This window comes from Lupinus angustifolius, chromosome LG15, assembly GCF_001865875.1.
Source record: "Lupinus angustifolius cultivar Tanjil chromosome LG15, LupAngTanjil_v1.0, whole genome shotgun sequence".
In the NCBI taxonomy this organism is placed as follows: domain Eukaryota; kingdom Viridiplantae; phylum Streptophyta; class Magnoliopsida; order Fabales; family Fabaceae; genus Lupinus; species Lupinus angustifolius.
Window position 1 is genome coordinate 20,314,918 of NC_032023.1, and position 19,163 is coordinate 20,334,080.

At 33.3% G+C, this 19,163-nt stretch overlaps 5 protein-coding genes across 5 annotated transcripts in view; 2 read left to right on the forward strand and 3 right to left on the reverse strand.

Annotated features, from left to right (window-relative positions):
• Positions 1 to 2,130, reverse strand: part of LOC109327986 (pollen-specific leucine-rich repeat extensin-like protein 3) — a 2,672-nt gene extending 542 nt beyond the window's left edge. The window contains exon 1 of the mRNA XM_019561201.1: positions 1 to 2,130. This exon is cut by the window's left edge and continues 542 nt beyond it. Coding sequence (XP_019416746.1) covers positions 1 to 1,822 — 1,822 coding nt within the window. The 5' untranslated portion in view covers positions 1,823 to 2,130.
• On the forward strand, positions 3,301 to 4,065 carry LOC109327992. The gene has a single exon (XM_019561208.1). It carries the CDS (start codon positions 3,415 to 3,417, stop codon positions 3,796 to 3,798), a length of 384 nt encoding a protein of 127 aa, XP_019416753.1. The 5' UTR covers positions 3,301 to 3,414; the 3' UTR covers positions 3,799 to 4,065.
• Positions 4,322 to 6,811, reverse strand: LOC109327991 (transmembrane protein 147-like). Its single transcript, XM_019561207.1, has 7 exons — positions 6,671 to 6,811; positions 6,509 to 6,578; positions 6,357 to 6,416; positions 5,671 to 5,785; positions 5,385 to 5,500; positions 5,014 to 5,138; positions 4,322 to 4,691 (listed from the first exon to the last, which is right to left on the reverse strand). Exons 1-7 carry the CDS (start codon positions 6,745 to 6,747, stop codon positions 4,568 to 4,570), a joined length of 687 nt encoding a protein of 228 aa, XP_019416752.1. The 5' UTR covers positions 6,748 to 6,811; the 3' UTR covers positions 4,322 to 4,567.
• Positions 9,903 to 13,717, forward strand: LOC109327769 (probable transcription factor KAN4). The gene is made up of 5 exons (XM_019560919.1): positions 9,903 to 10,509; positions 10,681 to 10,757; positions 11,116 to 11,152; positions 12,005 to 12,119; positions 13,390 to 13,717. The coding sequence occupies exons 1-5, from the start codon at positions 10,053 to 10,055 to the stop codon at positions 13,640 to 13,642; spliced, it is 939 nt and encodes a 312-aa protein (XP_019416464.1). The 5' UTR covers positions 9,903 to 10,052; the 3' UTR covers positions 13,643 to 13,717.
• On the reverse strand, positions 15,967 to 17,976 carry LOC109327498 (allene oxide synthase 1, chloroplastic-like). The gene has a single exon (XM_019560668.1). The coding sequence runs from the start codon at positions 17,791 to 17,793 to the stop codon at positions 16,234 to 16,236; it is 1,560 nt and encodes a 519-aa protein (XP_019416213.1). The 5' UTR covers positions 17,794 to 17,976; the 3' UTR covers positions 15,967 to 16,233.

Here is a 19,163-nt window from a genome sequence, read left to right on the forward strand (position 1 = left end):
GGGGAGAGTGAACTGGTGGTGGTGGAGAGTGGACTGGTGGTGGTGGAGAGTGGACTGGTGGTGGTGGAGAATGGACAGGTGGTGATGGGGAATTAACTGGTGGAGGGGGTAGTAAGCGAACAGGTGGTGGTGGGAAGTTGACTGCTGGAGGAGGTGGTGAGTGGACGGGGGGTGGTGGGGAGTTCACCGGTGGAGGTGGTGAGTGGACAGGGGGCGGTGGAGAATGGACTGGTGGGGGCGGGGAGTGGACTGGTGGAGGAGGAGAATGTGTTGGTGGTGGAGTCCTTGGTCGTCCTCTGGGTGCTTCTTTGTGAGGATCATCCTCCTGAGGTGGTGGTGGTGATGATTGAGGTGTTTCTGGTGGGTGTGGTTTAGGTGTTTGTGGTGTGGATGGTGGCTCTCCTTTAGGTGTTTCTGGTGTGGGAGGTGATTGTGTTTCTGGTGTGGGTGGAGGTGTTGCCTTCGGCATTTCCGGTGTAGGTGCTGGTTGTGTTTCAGGTGTTTGTGGTGGTGATTTTGGTTCCGAAGGCGTCTCAATTGAAGGACTAGAGGTAGAAGGAGTAGGATTGGGTTCTGGTTCAGGTTCTGGTTCTGATGGAGTTTCACTTGGAGGATTATTAGAATGAGATGGGGTTGATGTGTGGCCACATTGAGCCTTACTACAATCCACAGGCTTGCTTAAGACAACATTGCATTCACTTTCACCCTTCTGTTTTGGCCTACCATGAATACAATTCCTCTCATCATTCAAATCAATATTCTTTCTAGATTTAGGTACACAACCTTCTTCCTCCACATTGAAATAATTATCAGAGAATGTGAAGTTCACCAAACCAGGCAACTTACAAATTCCATGTAATACAGAACCTGTTAACTTGTTATTTGCAATGGATAACTCTTCCACTTTTCCAAGTCCATGTAAGCTATTTGGCAACACACCAACAAGCATGTTGTGACTCACATCAAACACCTCAATGTTAGAAAGCTTTCCAATCTCAACAGGTAAACACCCAGAAATGTTATTATTGACCAACACAAACTCGTTCAAGGTCTTGTCCATTTTCCCAATGCTTCTAGGTATGCACCCATTGAAATGGTTATTAGCCAAGACAATAACTGAAGCTGGTGAGTTCCCTAAATTCTCTGGAATTGTGGACACAAATCTATTGCTGTTCAGAAAGATAGCATCAAGGGTCTTGTTAAACAACTCAGAAGGTAGTTCCCCTTCAAAGTCATTAAACCTAAGGTCAATATATTTAATATCTTGAAGGCAAAGTATAGGTTGAGGGAATGGACCTACGAAACGATTGTTACTGATATCAAGTTCATACATAAGTTTTAGATTGCAAAAACTCTTTGGGAGAACACCACAAAACCTATTTGAGTTGATATGCAAAAGAGCAAGATCAGTTAACAAACCAAACTCTGGAGGAATGTAACCAGCAATGTCTGCATGGTTAAGATCAATCCCAGCAACAACTTCAATCTTAGGATCATCAAGAGCAGGAGCACAAAAAACTCCTTTATAGGAACAAACATCTGGTCCTACCCAATCAGATGTAATGTTTGATGGGTCAGAATATATTGCTTTTTTCCATGCCTCAAATGCAATATATGCATTTTTAAGTCTTGGGTTATCAAATTTTAGATCAGTTTTGTAGCTTTCTACATAGGATTCAGTTAATTCCTCGTTTTCATGAAGGTGTAACAATTGTCGACGTGCAATGAATGAGGCTTCAATATTGGAAAGTGCAAAGGAGAGAGATGAGAATGATAATATGAGGAATAAGAAAAGAACCAAAGAGAAGCCTACGACCTGCATTTTTTGAATAAAATCGCTACCTTGGAAGAGCCCAAGGCTGCAAATGAATGAAATGAAAAGAGATGAAAGGAAATGAGATTATATTGAGAAACACTAAGAAGCATTACAAGCCATAGGAGAGGCTCTGGAATAGTTTTTGATCCCACAATGTTAAAGTCATTTATTCTAACTTTAGGTCCCTCAAAACTAGATATTAAACTTCCTATTTTGTAACCAATTATTAACCATTGGTGTTGTAATAGCTCTTATTTAGAGGTTAGTTTCAACCATGGATTACTTGGCTTAATTAGGCATGCAATATTTCCTTTTCTATTTTTGGACTAGTATTCCAAATTTCCAATGGTTTCCATTTCTTGTCAACCTTTGTTTTTCGTAAGAGGGTTATGAACTTTGCTTTTGATAGACACATATAGTTATGATTTTAGAAAAAATATCATGCAATATTTAGATGGTTAATCTTGTATGACAGAATAATACTTTACAAACTTTTGACCAACATTTATCATGTTAAATTATTACTAATATTGCAACCCTTTTTTATGCAATTATTACTAATTTTTAGATTTAAATGTATAGCACATTAAAGTATTATTCTTAGGAAATGGTTTGTCATGTTTGCCGCATAGCCTCCTAAAATCTTAAACTGTTTCAAAGGCTAAAAAATACAGAAGTTAAAGCTGAAAGCTCATAGTTGATATAAAATAGTCGATTAAATTGAAAATTTACTGAAAAAGCAATTGAAGGCTGAAATGTTCATTATTTATTTTTTAACAAAGAAGGGCCGAAGATACACTTTTGTTTTTTTATTAGTCATTCTTTTGGGTTTAAGATTCTCTAAAGTAACAATATATAACTTAATTTGAGTCAATCAAAATTAGCTATTTAGTTCACTTTTATTATTCCTCATAGTATAAATATTGAACAAAGTACTTTTCTACTCTTGAATTTGATACTCAATGAGAAATTAATATTCAATGGTTTCTAATTAATAATTTTTTAACACAAATTTATTATTGATTATATTATTAATTACTCGAAATTGTAAAAGTTAATTCTAAGATCACTCCTATAAGATATTGTGAAGATGAAAAAAAATTGACTGTGTTCAAACAATTACTCAAGTCTTTATGTCAAATATTTAAATTGATATTCTATTTAGTAATACTTATACCCAAAAAAACTACCTAGTTTAAGTGGAAATGGATTGGAGAAAACTTCACCAAAAATGTCAAAATTTTGAATCTGATAATCATCACTTTTGTAAAAGCTTTACCTTAAACATAGCTTCTTATGTTGAACTAACAAAACATAATTATTATTATTATTTGTTTTTATCTTACTTTTCACTCAATTTTTTTCCTTAAAGTGGTGCAACGTGGAATTGTGTCCCACCATTCCATGTTTCTTTCAACATCTAATCCAACCATACTCATTCATGTCTTATTAACCAATCAAATTCCTTGACCCTTATCCTAATAAATACTCATTTTCCACTTACCATATTTCATCTTCTTCATTCACATTCCTCCACACAAGTTACTTTGCTTGATCCTTATTCATTAGTGGCAAAAGAACAATAACAATAGGAACAAATGGCAATGGCAACAACAACTATTCTCACTCCTCAGAACATCACTGGAGGGATTATCATGAGTTCAAGCACCAAGACCAATAAGAGAATGGTGCATGCAAGAGGGTTAAACTCATTTGTGGGACTGAAAACAAATAATGGTGTCATCACTTTGGGGCTTCCTTTCAGCACTGAGAAGTGTTTTGCTAAGATTGTGAGTTCACTGAAGACTACATCATCATCAAATGGAAAAGGAAAGAGAGGTGGGGCATTTTCATCAACTTGCAATGCTGCAGGTGAGATTTTCACTATTGCTTCTATCATCAATGGTCTTGTTCTTGTTGGTGTTGCAATTGGGTTTGTTCTCCTACGATTTGAAGCGTTTGTGGAGGAGCAGGAAGATTAACTTTGATTTTGATTCAGATATAAGCAGAATAGTTGTGTATTCTGTTATATCTGATGGTGTTGTTCTTGTTGTTTGTGAATTATGAATGATGTTTTTTTGTTGTGCACTATGTATGACTGATACAGTTGTTTGTGAAGTTTCATTTTTCTGATGTCATAGTTGAATAATTGAAGTGGGTTTCAATAGTGGTTGAAATAGGCATGAGCTGCTGTTAATCCTAAACTTCTTCAATGAATTTGAAAATCACCATATCTAGCTGTTCTAATATCTATCCTATGTATTAGAAGTTGCACCCAAAGCATACATCAATTCATTGTTTTAGCATTCATACATAATGAGAAGAAACTAGTTCATATTTAACAGCCGCGTTGAATGATACAATGATTGGTACAAGAATAAAGAAGAAACTAGTGAAATGGCAGTGAAAAATTTATTTAAAACTGGACATGAGTAGCTTGAGAGTTAGTTAGAAATTAAATCCTAAAAAACTGAAGTATTGAATTGCAGCCAACATTTTAACATATGGGTAAATCCTTGCATTTCATTTTCTGATATAAAATTTTATAATGAATTGCAACCAACGTTCTATGAAAAGAAACACAAACACTAGTGTTATTCAAAATCTATAAAGAAATTGTAATTGACAAAACATCTAAATTAGTAAAATTTAAATTAACAGCATGGCAGCTAACAAAAGAAGCAGATCCTGTATTAAAACTCCAGCTACAAAATAGCTAAGCAGGACTCTATCATTAAGCAATGGCCTTTCTCATACTGAAGGTCTTTGACATGCAGAAAACAGTTGGCAACTTATGAAGGCCATCACCAAGGATGTGAAGAGTTCAAAACCTACAACTTTCGGAAAGTACCATCCCAATCCACGCTTCAGATAACTGCAGAAGACATAGTTTAGCGAACACTAAATACATCAAATGGTACAGAAAAGGTGCATGTTTTGATTGAAGCCAAGCATCATGTGTAATACTTGTATCTAAAACCTTATAATTGGTCATGTCATCCTAATGTATTATTTACTTATATAGGGAATTATTAATGTATGATATCAGCAGTTTGAAGGAAGAGTTAGAGTTTTATGTTCAACAAAGATTTGGTTTGTTCCTTGATTCGAAACCTTGAATTTGCAGATAAAAAATCTTAGTAAACACATTCAACATTATAGCAGTAATCATAAATTAATAATGAGTCAGGAAAGACCTTGTGATTGATGGCATGGTTGCCACGATCCCTGCACACAAGTATATAATAGGAATGAGGGTCTTGGGTTTATTTTTTCGGAGCCACATCAAAGATCCCAGCGCTGCGAGGGATATACTCAACACCTATACAGATACAAAGACACACTTCAAAACACAGAATACATAATACAAACCGCACACAGATTGAGAGCTGTCCACCTATATATAGCATATGAAGGCAAATGGTTTCGTCATTCTAAAACATGCAGAAATATATAATTTCAAATTCTAAGGAGATTACTGAACAAATTCTTTACTATGACCTATGGGCTGTATGGCTTAGCATCTTAGAAAAAAGAATGACTTTAAACATTAAGAGACAGAACGTACCAAATTTGCATTAGCCTCGAGGCCCTGTAAAATGTATTCCCAAGTGAATTCTAATCCTCTAGCGCCCACCCAAAGAGGAGCCAATCTATGCAGTACAGAATCAGCAAAAGCCCAACCTGCCACAAGAAGAGTGCTGCTAAGAACCAGATGAAGATCAGAGAAGCAAAATAACACGAGAAACACCAGAAGTTGATCTAGGAAGGTGAACATCACTTCCAAGATATACATAATAATAAAACTGATTATCATATAAAATGATATAAATCCTGTCATATCTCATACATACCAAGTCCAACTGCTTGAAATTTATGATTTTGAGAGATGTTCCTGTGAGTCAACTGGGTCAAGGCAAAATAAAGCCCAGCGACATCTACAAAACCTATTAATGCCTTCAAAAACTCCTGAGGAGTGACGAATAAAGCCATTTGTTATCACTCAAGTTAATAACAATGAATCTACATCAACATGGAGAACATTCAATGACTTTAGATGATAAATCCATGGCAATCTATTGTTACGTGTCTTTGTACTTTGTAGTCTGCATAGGTAGTAGGTACACAACTGTATCCACTAGACAGTGTTAGTCCAAGAAACCTGAGAAAATTGCTTAGGTCTCATCATCTATGCTTAGGTTATGTGTTCTGATGATCAGAAAAATGTAATAATGTGCAGATAAATTGTGAAACTACAATTTTTTTGTCTTGATTAACATGAGAAAAATCAAGTCTCTTCAACATAGACTCGAGACTTGAGAAAACCCATCAAGACTCGAGACATAGAAGATTAAAACTTGAGCAAACATGAAGACTAGACAACCTTCTGGCAAGAGTTGAAGTGACATGGAGATAAATAAGAAGACAAGACAACTCGACGATGAGACAACCCCAATATTCTAATTGATTTTATACGTTTGACTTCACTATATGTCTTACAGGAATGTACTATCAGCATAGTAGTTTTGACAACACATACCTGATATGGATCAAAGCTATCACTCTCAGATACCTTTAGGAAAGTAGCCAGACAAATAAGCTGCGAGATTACACAGAAGAAACGAAAAACTGAGATTCTAATTTTACTAAGTGCAAGCAATTACTAACTGAAAATTGAGTATATTGACCAACCTTCACTAACGCTGTTGCGAGATAAACAACAGAGGCTTTGATAGAGGTGCCAAGTGTACCATACTCAGATCTGCATATGAATAAAAGGAAGGTGAAGAAATAGGGGAGAGAAACGGTGTTTGAAAAAATATAGAAAGAGAAAGAGAAAGAGAAGAAAAATACAAGGGAGTGGCAGAATAATAAACGGCGTGGGGGCCAAACGTGAGAATTGCACAGTTGAACAAGTGGAACACCGTCATCTTTCTCGGATCCAACGTTAACAGTAACACCAACAACACTTCACCTTCCCTATTAAAAGATAATTCAAATGTCAAAGTCGGAGATATCTTTGTGACGTAGAATAATATTAAAAATTGCATAAATAAGGTTTATGACTCCATTTCCCACTTATATCTATTATTACTCTATTTCACCTCGTTCAGATCTGCAACCAGCTTCTGTCAATGACACTTTTTAGTCTTATTAATTGTGACTATATCATATCCCAAAGAATGAGACTTCCACTACTTAATCAGCTCAACAAACAATGCTAGCTTGGACAACTATTTATATAAACTAACTTATCAGCTTATTATGCAATTTGATAAACCAAATGTTCAATCGATTTGGTCTCTCCCGGCGGGTATTTTTTCCATCCGCAAGACTCGAATCCGGATTCTTGCTTAAGGGGACTCAAACATGTACCACTTGAACCAACGCCGTTGGTTAATGATTTACAATGTGAACTAAAGGAAACTGCTCCATCTAGTGATTTAATTATGACAAGCTAGTTTATGGCCAAAGGAAAGGGTTCTAATACGACAGAGACATGGAATATGTAATACGGCCAAAGCATTTCTCATGTTTTTATAAAAATCTTTTAAGCTTTTAGTTTTATTTCTAAGACAATTTTCTAAATTATTTTACGTTAATTATTTTTATTAACAAAACATAATTACATTAGTTTAAAATAAAAATAATCCCCGAGGATAATATTAAAAAACCCAATCTATTAAAACATCAACAAGCAAATTTCATTTCCCGAGAATCTAGAGCGAATCAAGCGCTGACTCGGGACCCAAGACTATAAAGACATCGCTATGATCTTGTTGTGCATCAAACCAGAGATAATAAACTAAAGAGTGGGGTGGATTAAACATGGCATGGAGGTGTGAGAGTAAATTTAAAATAGAATCGGACTTTATTATTGTAATTAATTAAAAAGAAAAATGTATACACTAATAATACATGAGTTTTATATACTCTTAATATATTATTCATTAGTTATGTATTGTTATTAGTAACTTTTTAAAACAAGTAATATAAATGAATGTTAGAAAGTCATAAGTGAGACACTGAGGCAATAGTTCATTGAGTCTTTCCTACTTATAAATTCTTCAACTCCTCTCCCGTATATTGAATGTGAGACTTCACATACAATCAATAAACATTTCTCTAATTAAGAGAATAACATTTTTTAGTGTGATATTTCATGTTTCTTTTTCTTAAATAATATTCTTCCACTTGCTAATACTCCCATAGCTAAATTTGACCAAGAAAATAGAACAAATCAAGAACCTACCTATCTAATGCTCACAAATCACGTGGGGAAGCAAGGAATGTTGACGGCGATGAATATGTCGTTAGTATTATGTTTTCATTATGAAGATTCCACTCTCGTTTTAGATCTAAGACACGATCAATATTTGAGCACGTAGAGGGAATATTGCAGGATTATAATAACACAAGAATTCTACCATATTACTAGGTACACATTAAAAGCGCAAATCAATGAGATCAATTTGAAATTAGGGGCTTTGATATCAAGGTCAGAAAGTGGAATAAGGTATAGTAATTAAATTGCACCGCACACAGTAATATATTGTTGCTCGTGACAAATGCAAATACTGAGTATATGTCAGAGTGGCTGTGATATCCGGCGAAAAACTCGCATAAGATGCCAATCATAATTAGCATAGTAATATAACATTTGCTTAACAACTAAGGGTTAGTTTAGGAGGGAGAAATGGAAAATGAAAGCTTGAGATTCATCTCACATGTGTATTTTATAGCTCTTAAGCCTTTTATTTTCACTCATTCTCCTCCAAAATCCAACTCTTAGATTAACTCTAAGATTTCAAATTTTAAGCTAAGGCTTTGTGTGAATTGATAAAATGGTATGTAATGAGATAGATCTAGTCCCTTGTGCTATCTTCCTAATTTGATGAGATGGAAATCAGAAAATAGTGACAATAAATACATGAATTTGAATACATGGTCATAGTCCCAAAGATAACAGAAGCTGATGAGGTTGAATGCCACTTCTGCAATACAGAGAAATAGGATCGGGATCAAGATCAGGATAAGTTTAGATAGAATAGGGACATTTTGGTCTGAGTCAATCCTCGTTCATAATAATACGGGGAATATTCCAATCCATGGCAAGAAATGATGGCATTTAAGATAGATAAGGTATACCTTAATATAGACACAAGAGGAGCAGGGTAATAGTACCTAATCTGTTTTTCTTGATTCCAACCCTTCATAGCAGAACCACCATTATATTGTTTTGGTAGCTAGTTGCGAATAGAGATCCTTTTTCCCATATTGTGTCCCCAATAGTGTTCCTTACTAATTGTAATATGTTATTTAATTAAATAAAAAATTATAAATACAAGTTAGATGTTATAATTTGATTGAATAGGGACATGAAGAAAATATATTATTTCTTCGAACAAGTGATTTCACTTTGCTAGCTGCACCTCCTTCCAAAGTAGAATTGAATGATATTATTTGACCATACTTTATCATCATATATTCTTCGTTATAAAAAATCATATACTTTAATGTTTTTCCTGTTTTTCTCATCTTTGTGACATTATCTTCAGTGTCACTGACTTTTGATTCTCCAAACAAAATATTTTTTAAATGCATCATAATAAATCTAACTCTCTTGTTGGTTTTTCACTTACCCTTATCATCTTAGTGTGCATTTTCAATATAATACTCCTACATCAAAACATTTAGAGATTTCTGTATTTTAATCTTTAGGAAACTTTCCTATAAAATATAAACAGTGGAAAAGTTAAATGAGTACTCTTGGTGCACTAAGTAATGAGTTAAATATAGTTTTTTATTAGAAATTTATGATTTCATGTACATTTGTAATTAAAACTATGTTATCATTTTAATGCATTTTTTATTTTGAATAAAAAATAAATAACTACATCCCTTTTTACTAGAGTGAGTCTCACTCTTTTTACTACCTTTTCACTGTTATACCACCATCCCAAGAAACTCTAATCCTTTCTCTTTCCCACCATATTTATTCTAACTGTGACTAGTACTCTATCTCTGCACTTCCCCTTTGATCTTCCTAATATGATATAAATACGCCTTTCTTTTTCACCTCCTTCATTCATTCTTTCTATTACCTCAACTCCTCTTGCTTTCTGTGTACTATATATACCAACTTCATTACATTCATCCTTTCCACATTCCTGATTAAACTTTTATTCCTTCCCTTTCTTGTGTATATCTTACCACTCTTTTTAACTGAACAGCAATGCCAACATTATCACCTTTGCAAGACCCAAACCTCTCCTTAAACATTACCCAACCCATTATTTCAGATTCAGAAGCTAGACAAGTTGGAAACTACAATGGATTAACATTAACTACCAAAACACTTGCCAATATGTGCTCCACAACTTCTGATTCTGGTAGTGGTAGCAATGGAAGTGTTGGCCTTTTCCACTATGAAAGTACTATTAATAACCTTGTTCATGGTGAACCTACATTGAGCTTAGGGTTTGAAACCACAGATTTGAATCCTCGACCAGAAGTACAAGGAAGAAACTTCAATCATCAGTTCCATAACTATCAACCTCGTATCTATGGCTGTGATTTCAAACGAAATGCAAGAGTTGTAAAAAGAAGCATGAGAGCTCCTAGAATGAGATGGACTACTACCCTCCATGCTCATTTTGTTCATGCGGTTCAACTTCTTGGTGGTCATGAAAGTAAATAATCTAACGTTTTAATCAGAATACATATGTTACATCACATGCTATGATTAGATTAGCATGATCAAATATATCTTCGTTATTCTGATGAAAATAGATTGTGTTATTTTGTTTTGGACATTAGAATTATGTTATGTTAATTTTTGGGTTGTGTTGTGTCACTTACAGGGGCAACTCCTAAGTCTGTGTTAGAGTTAATGAATGTTAAGGATCTAACCCTATCTCACGTCAAGAGTCACTTGCAGGTAGGGTTACTCTTCCCATCTCTCTACATTCTCCATAGTCTTTCAGCTTAATTAATGAGTGAAGTTTTTCATTTTTATGTTCATACCACACAAAATAAATATTCTTTGTTTCAAAGTTGCCTTCAAATATGGGGAAGGTAGAATGAGAAAGTATTACATGATCCAGAACTAAGGGTCTTAGATACTTTCTCATCGTTAATGATACTGTTTAATGGTTTAAAATTAATTATTTTTATTACAAATGAATGATGAATGTGTGTTTAAAATTATTGGTCATGTAATATCTAATAAGGGTATCTAGATGGGTAACAATTGCCTTGTGGACTTATATATATCTTCTAATTTTTATTTAATGCAGATGTATAGAACAGTTAAGAGCACTGACAAGGGAACGGGTAATTGGATGTTTATTCTCTCAATGACCTCACTTTTATTTATTCTCTTATTATTATGACTTATGACCCTTTGTTTGAAACATTTGCCGTACGGATTCGTCTAATAGCCTTATGTGTTAGTGTCCGATATGTATCCGATACGGATATGCTTAGATTCGTGAAAGATAGTGTCTGTAGAGTATCCAAAAATTAAAAATAAATAAATAAATATTAAGACACATATCCAATTCATTTTTAATAAAATATATGATATATGGATTTGTTTTCAATAAAATATAGGATATAATATATTGATTCGTTTTCAATAATATAGGATATAATATATAGATTCGTTTTCAATAAAATAGGATAAGATAAATTCATTTTCATTAAAATAAGATAAAATAGATTTATTATGGAAGACAATGATTTTCAATTTCCTTTATATTTTTACTTTAGATATTTTGATTTACACTTATAATTTTATTATATTTTATGTGTTTTTATTATTTTATATACGTATCCCTGAACGTATCGTATCCTGTATTTTAGAAAAAATATGTGTCGATGTATCAGATATGTATCATATCCGACACATGTATCCGTATTCGTGCATCATAGCCTTTGGCGATTGAGTGAGACTCATCTCCATTAATAGAGAGGGAAGTGATGTGTGAAAGTAAAGAAAAAATAACACATATTGACATTCATAACCTTTTTATTTGTAATGACATTACATTTTTACCCTTAAAATACAAAGGAAAAAGTCATTTGTCTCTCTATTACTTGATAGGAATCACACTCTTGGCTATTAGAGTTTCACCGAAACTCTATGATTTCTGAGCAATGGATCTGATGGTGTTGAAATTGTAGGTCATGGACAAACAGATATGAGCTTGAGGCAAAGGCCAGGGATAGTAGAGCTGTATGGAGTAGTGGCATCTTGTGAGAGATCCAATTTGCCACAGTTGATGCAAAAATCTCATAGGTGATTGCATTCCAAATCTTATAATAAATCAAATATTTCTATCCATCACAAACTATTTTCCTTTATGATGTCAAAAATACATCTGATATATCAAATGACAAACATATTGTCTATATTTGATTGGATTCTTTGTTCAATATTCCCTTCTCAATGAAAATCATGAAACTCACCTATGGGATTTTGCACTAAATTAAATCCATTTATTGATCTCTTATTGTTATAGGAGCAGCTGGGTCGAAAAGGTGAGTATATATATATATTATTTGTGAATATTGGATAACTTTAAATGACAATATACATATAATATCTTAAGATTTTGATTTCAAAGTACAATTTTCCCCTTAAACCTTAACTAAAGCTCACATTAATTTCAACCTAATAAACTAGAAAGACATTAAAGCATGTTAACGTACATGCACGAATATACACATGCCTCGTGTTTTGCCTTTTTGTTTTGGGCCAATCAATTTCCTGTCTGTGTTTGGTATTGTGTTTGTGTTTTTTATTACTTGGTTCTATGATGACAACAAGTCTACGTTGGATAGATTTTGAAAAACAAAACCTAAGTTTGCATAGCTATGTGAGTATCCCAATATGTATCACATAAAATTAATAGTTATTTTTACAATTTTTTAGAGGGAAAAATAAGGGGGAAAGAAGGAAGAAACATTATATAATTGGAGATCATGTGTAATGTTGATAAATAGCAACATGATAATTTATACTCTCAAAAAGATATTCAACAAATATAAAGAAGTTTATTAAAAAAATTATCCATATTTTTGGGACGAAGATGATAACTGTGTACATTATTATATTGTAATTTGTTCATACCACATTATCTATGTTCACAAACCATACAATAATTTATATAAAAGAAAAGGGAAAATGTGATACACCTTACATGCTTGTTTTATTAATGATGTAGAAATTTTAGTAGACTCACTTAATGTCTAGATTACCAAAATTGAGATACGCTAAGGCTATGCATCATTGGTTTATCTCCTCTAATGGCAGGGAATATTAGATTTATGCAAAAAGATTTATTTTTCAGATCTATGAATTTCTCTTCGAGACCTTGACACTATTGATTGTTATAATAGGTCAATTGTTTCCTTTGTTGGAAAGTAAGTCAGAGATCCCTTACCTCATTATCTTGGCAATGTTTTAAATACTTGTTAGGTTACTACTTTAATTGTCAATTGGTTTGAGATGAAACTTTAACGTTTTAACTTATTGATATACTAATTTCGTATGTCTGTACTTGTAGGGAAATATGTCAATCATCACATAGTAAGCAAAAACCCGAAATCAATTTGATGTATTCTCATCTCAATGGGAATGAATTCTATATGAGTGGACAGAGTTATGGAGGCCAGTGGAATTGCATAAAAGAGAAAATAGATCATAGCTCTTTGTCACGTTCCAAAGTGATGCTTGATCTAGAATTTACACTTGGAAGCCCAGTTTTGCAAACAGATCAAGCTGATTCGTTAAGAGAGTTAACTCTTCTCAAATGTTAACTAAATACTAATTAACCATTTCTTTTCTCAATTAAGCATTGTCCCACATGATATGGAGCAACTAAGAGTCTAAGAGGGGAGCTACATATTTTTTCGTATGAATGTTTTTAATCAATGTATATCTTTAAGTTTTGTCTGGTAAAAGAAATGAGGGAATGAAAAAAAAAAAAGGTTTACTAGGCAACATTTGCTTCAGTCCAAAAAAATCAGGATATCTTATTCGATGTCATTCTCAGTGGAAGGTGTAACACTAGAAGAAATATAATAATTAATGACTCTTTCAGGGGAAAAGGTCATGGATATGCGTTGTAGTTGTGCAGTGTTGCCCCACAAATTGTTTCACCGAATATATCACTAGTCTATGATTAGTTGAAAAAATATTTTGAAGTTAAAAATTAAAATTAATTATTTTTTCACCAACCATATTTAATGATATATGCAGTGATACAATTTATAAGATAACAAATGTGTATAGTATACATCGGTGAGTACGACAAGTGGGTCACTATTTTTATCACAATATCCTTCTGAAGTCTCATTGTTATTATAATATTCCCCCAATAAAATTAACCTATTGATTATTTTATATCACAGTCCGTTATTTAACAAAATATCAAAGTCTACATATCTAAAAAATTTGTTACATCGGATGGGTAAAGCCCAAATAAAGAACCCAAAGGCACTTAGGCCGAACAATTTCTTCGGCATGGAGCATCATGACTAGATTGGCAAAACGGGCCCTGTCCGAATGTGCCCACAAAATTTCAGTGGGTGAAGACATAATGCATTTTAAGACATAATGCATTCGAATCTTGTTATATACACAACTGATAAATATTCATAACGAATACATAAAAGTAAAGTAAGTCATGCATTATCAGCATATATGAACCTAACACAGTTAATCAGATTCGTAAATTTAACTTAATTTAATGTAATGCAGAGTCGAATCTGATTCTAGTGAAATAGAGATGTGATGTGTCAAAACTTAAAGGAATAAGTGCAAAAAACAAATCAAGTGCTGTGTACAAGTACTAGTAGACAAGTAGTAAACAAAACTGTGCCTAAACCGACACTACAGAAAGCAATGGCTTTTGTCTGTTTTTTTATTGTTATAAACAGACCTCGAAGATTGTATCCCACCGGCCCACATGTTACTAACTAGGATCGGGGTTACTTATCTTTAATAGTATCTCATTTTTTTGTCTCAAACTAATCATATATTGAATATGAATAAAACAAAAACGTTAAACATAAAAAGTAATATAATGTAATATTCTGATCGGTTTGAGACATAGAATTAGAGATCATGTAACATCCTCCATGCTGATAAACAGATAATGTCCCAACTCACTTATAAATACCCTTTCACTTCATCATTCACTAGTCACCACTTGATTGTTCAAAGTAAAGTAAGTTAAGAAAGAAGAAAAATATGTTTTCCAACACCAACACCAAGGGAGTGAAACGGCAAAGTAGCGTGTCAAAAGAGAAGCAAGTTGAAGAAATTGTTAGCAAGAGAAAGGGAACAGAAGAAGAAGATGATGAAGGAGAGTATGAGAAGGAAGAGGATGATGCAGTAACGAGACAGTTATGTATTAAACGAATTGAAAACGGTGGGAAGAATATGGATAAAGAAGTTATTATGAGGCGAATTCGTCAAAGAAAGCGAGTGAACAAACTACGTGCCGCTGTTGGAACATTCCTAAGTTCACCTTTCACAACCAACAAAGACAAAGACAAAGACAAAGGAAAAGGAAATAATGCATCTTCTGTTCAGCAAAAGAGGTGGGTGGATGATGCATTTGCTGCATTGTAAATTCTAATCTTACCCTTTTCTTTTCTACACCAAACATTCCTGGTTTAGTTTAGTCATTTAGTTATTGTCTTCTTTCCTTCTTCTCTATGTATTGTACTAGGAATTTTATAACTCTCACCTACTATTAGCTTTTTCTTCTTCTTCTTCTGTCCTAGTGTTTGGGTGCGGCTGTATCATAGTATAATTGATATAGTTATTCTAGATATTGTCCTATATAGATATTGTATTATATTTAATTTCAATTAAAAAATTATTACTATTTATTGTTGTTTTGCTTTATTATAATTGATACTAGATAGAGTGTGAGATATTTCATCTTAGTGATACATAAGATGAAAGGAATAATATTTCATCCTAAATTAACTTCATTAATATGAAATGATCAACTTGATATTTATAAAAACATAAAAACAAAAATAAAGCTAAAAAAATGTTAAAAACCAAACTCAACATTCATAAAGATAGAAACGGCTAAAAATAATTATAACAAATTATAGTGAAAATAAGTTGATATATCCAACAATATTATAAACACAACCAAATTGCATTAACCAAACAAAAGCAATTGTGGACTATAACATAACACCTACGAACTGCATTAGCTTATACTTTAATAGAAGATATATTTACTTAGCTAAAAATATTCCACCTTCCGACTAAACCTTTTTCATATTCAAACTCATTACAATAAAACATCAAACAAAAACATACATGCATGAATCCAGAATCCAACGTTAAAAACATATTGAAAATTGATAAAAACTTATTTTATTTAAAAGCTCGCCCTCTTAAGAGAGGTAATAGTAATAGCAGAACCAATAGCGGTTTTTCCCACTTGAATCCCAAACGTATCATAACGAAGAAACAACTCCACAACCAAAAGCCTTGAAATCAACGTCACAAAATCCTTCCCAGCACATTGCTTATTAGCAACTGTTGGGCTTTCATTTTCAGGCCCATTGGACCATAGAACATGCTTTAACAACTTTTCTCCATCACCCATAAACCTATCTCCAATAAACTCTTCAGGCCTATCAAATATTTTTGGATCTTTTGTTGCAAAAGGTTGAAACCCAAATAACATTTCACCTTCTTTTACTTTAAATGTGTTTTCATGATTTGAAATCAATAAATCCCTTTTCGCTTTTCCGTACTGTAACGGCACTGGTGGCTCAATACGGAACGCTTCATAAACCACTGATTTCATCAACGGCATGTTTTCTAACACCGCCATCGTTATTTTCCCACCGTTAGATTTAACGGCGGATCTTATCTCCTCCGCTAACTGAACGTGAAGTTTAATACCCGCGCGTGAAATCCATTTAAGCACGTTGGGGAAAAACAACTTCATTCCACCGAAGGAATTAAAACACGTGGCGAATAAGAGATTGTGGCATGCTTCTTCTTTTGAAATACCTAATCGCAAAGCTTCATCGAAAACGAAACCTGAAGATTCGTAAAAGAAATCGTAGAGTCTCTGATAATCTTTCTTTACGAGTGCGGGAGGGAGACGAAAACTGTGGAAAATTGAATCTTCTATGACTTGTGGAAGTCCTAAACTCAAAATAGGACTCAATTGAAACAAAATCCATTTCGTTATGATTTTGGGAGCGTCATTTCCTAATTTCATCTCACCAGGGTTGGTACCAAAAAGAGATTTAGTTAGAAAGATAAATCCAGCTTGATCATGTAATTCTCCGAAATTAACTTTACCATTAGCGGCAAGTTGTTTTTCTAGATTATCGAAGAGTTTTGTGTAGGTTGAATGAAACTCTGGAATGACGTGGTTGCTTCTTGATCTGAGATGGAAGAACATTAATCGTTTGAGTTTGTCGTGTTTATCTTCTGAGGGATCGAGATAAGAGAGGATTCTGTAACCGCCGGTGAGTTCGGTAGAAGGCATGTAAGTTCCGGTGAAAAGGTCTCTCTTTTCGACGTTATCGACGTCGAAGAGAATGGGGAAGCTTTTACCGTCGAGTAAAACGATGACGTTTGATTCAGAGCTAATAAAAGGTCCAGGTGGCATGTTGGCACGGAAAACGGTTGAGTTATATTTTTGAACACGTGAAGCGAAGAAGGTGTCACGGCCTTGGTTATAGAAATAATCAATGCGATCTTTGATGGGACCCACAATGGGAAGTCCGTAATCTCCAGGGATTTTCCGTAACGGTAGTTCTTGTGAAGTTGACGGAGTTTCAAAAGTGGAAGTGGCTTTGATTTGAGATTGAGGAAAAGAGAATGTGTAAATGTTGGAGCGGTGGTTAGAGTATTTTTTAGTTGATGGAAATTCTAGTTGGAGGAAATGGGAAGAAACTGAAGTAAATGAAGCCATGTTTGGTTCAAAACTTGAGAGGGAGAAAGAGGAATGGGGATTAATAGAAAAAGAGGAAGAGGAATGTTGGAATGTATACAATTAAATGTTATGAAAATCTGGAGCTTTAATTTATGGCAGAGGAGTATTGAAAAGAGCAGCACCGTCCAGGAAGGAAGTTGACAATTGATAGCATTAGACCATTAGTTTGGTTGTTTCTATCCGAGGATTGTTTTCATGGACCATAACGTCATCTAATTGCAATGATGTGATCATAACAAAACACAATATACAATTATATGGGATCACATTTCGGGTGCAATGAGTTGAAATACAAACATTTTGGACTGTATTTAGGGCATATTAGTCCATAACTCCATGTGCTATATTAAACTATATCAATATCAAAAATAAGTTTTACTCACAAAATAATTCATAACACAACGACCACAAACATAAAAATTCAACCACAACCATCATCATAATTGCAATCACACTTCGAAACACCCACTTCATCTCTTATTTACTTCTTATTTTTAGTTTCAATCAGATATAGAAATTTGACATCGCCCAACTCCATGCGCACCAAGTGCATTCGACAAGCCTTCTACTTTTCTAAACAATATATCTCATTGGAATTGAATTCTTATTGATTATCTTGTGGGTCTAATTTCTTATATTTGAATAAATTATAAAGAAATTTAGAATCATTATATATCGACAATTTATATATTAAAAAAGTAAATAATGTAAAAAAATTCTTTACTTAATTATATCCTTGTAGACATTAGTAGTATTTTGAGAATTTTCTAATTTTTAAGTAAATGTTAAAAAATTAAAATATATAAATATAAATTGATATTATTCCTATTTTTTTCAAATTTATGATCCATGTTGTTATGTTGTTTAATTACTACTAAAAATTAGGAATTTTATTTAATAAAATTTTAAAAATAGAGGTGTAAACGATAATGATAATAGAGACAATTAAGATGTTTGTTATATCCGTCCATCATCTTCAACGTTAATTCCTAATCTCGGTGGACTGTGGCCTATCTGACTTATATGGGAAAACCAATCTAATAAAGTTTAGTCAATGACTGTTGCCTCTCATATTTGAACATTTAAAAAACATTACAACTAAAACAAAAGAACTTCAGTTTTCATTTTCACACTAAGGATTCATATTAAGATTTAATATATATATATATATCATTCTTATCTTTAATTATTATTAAATCGTAAACAAAAGTAATATAAATAAATGATAAATAATATATTAATAATGTAAAAAATTTCACATTCATGGTGCTGAAATTTTAAACTCTTCATATTATCCCTAAGTAGCTATTTGATTAGTTATTAAAATAGGTGTTACATGAGGTTATGTT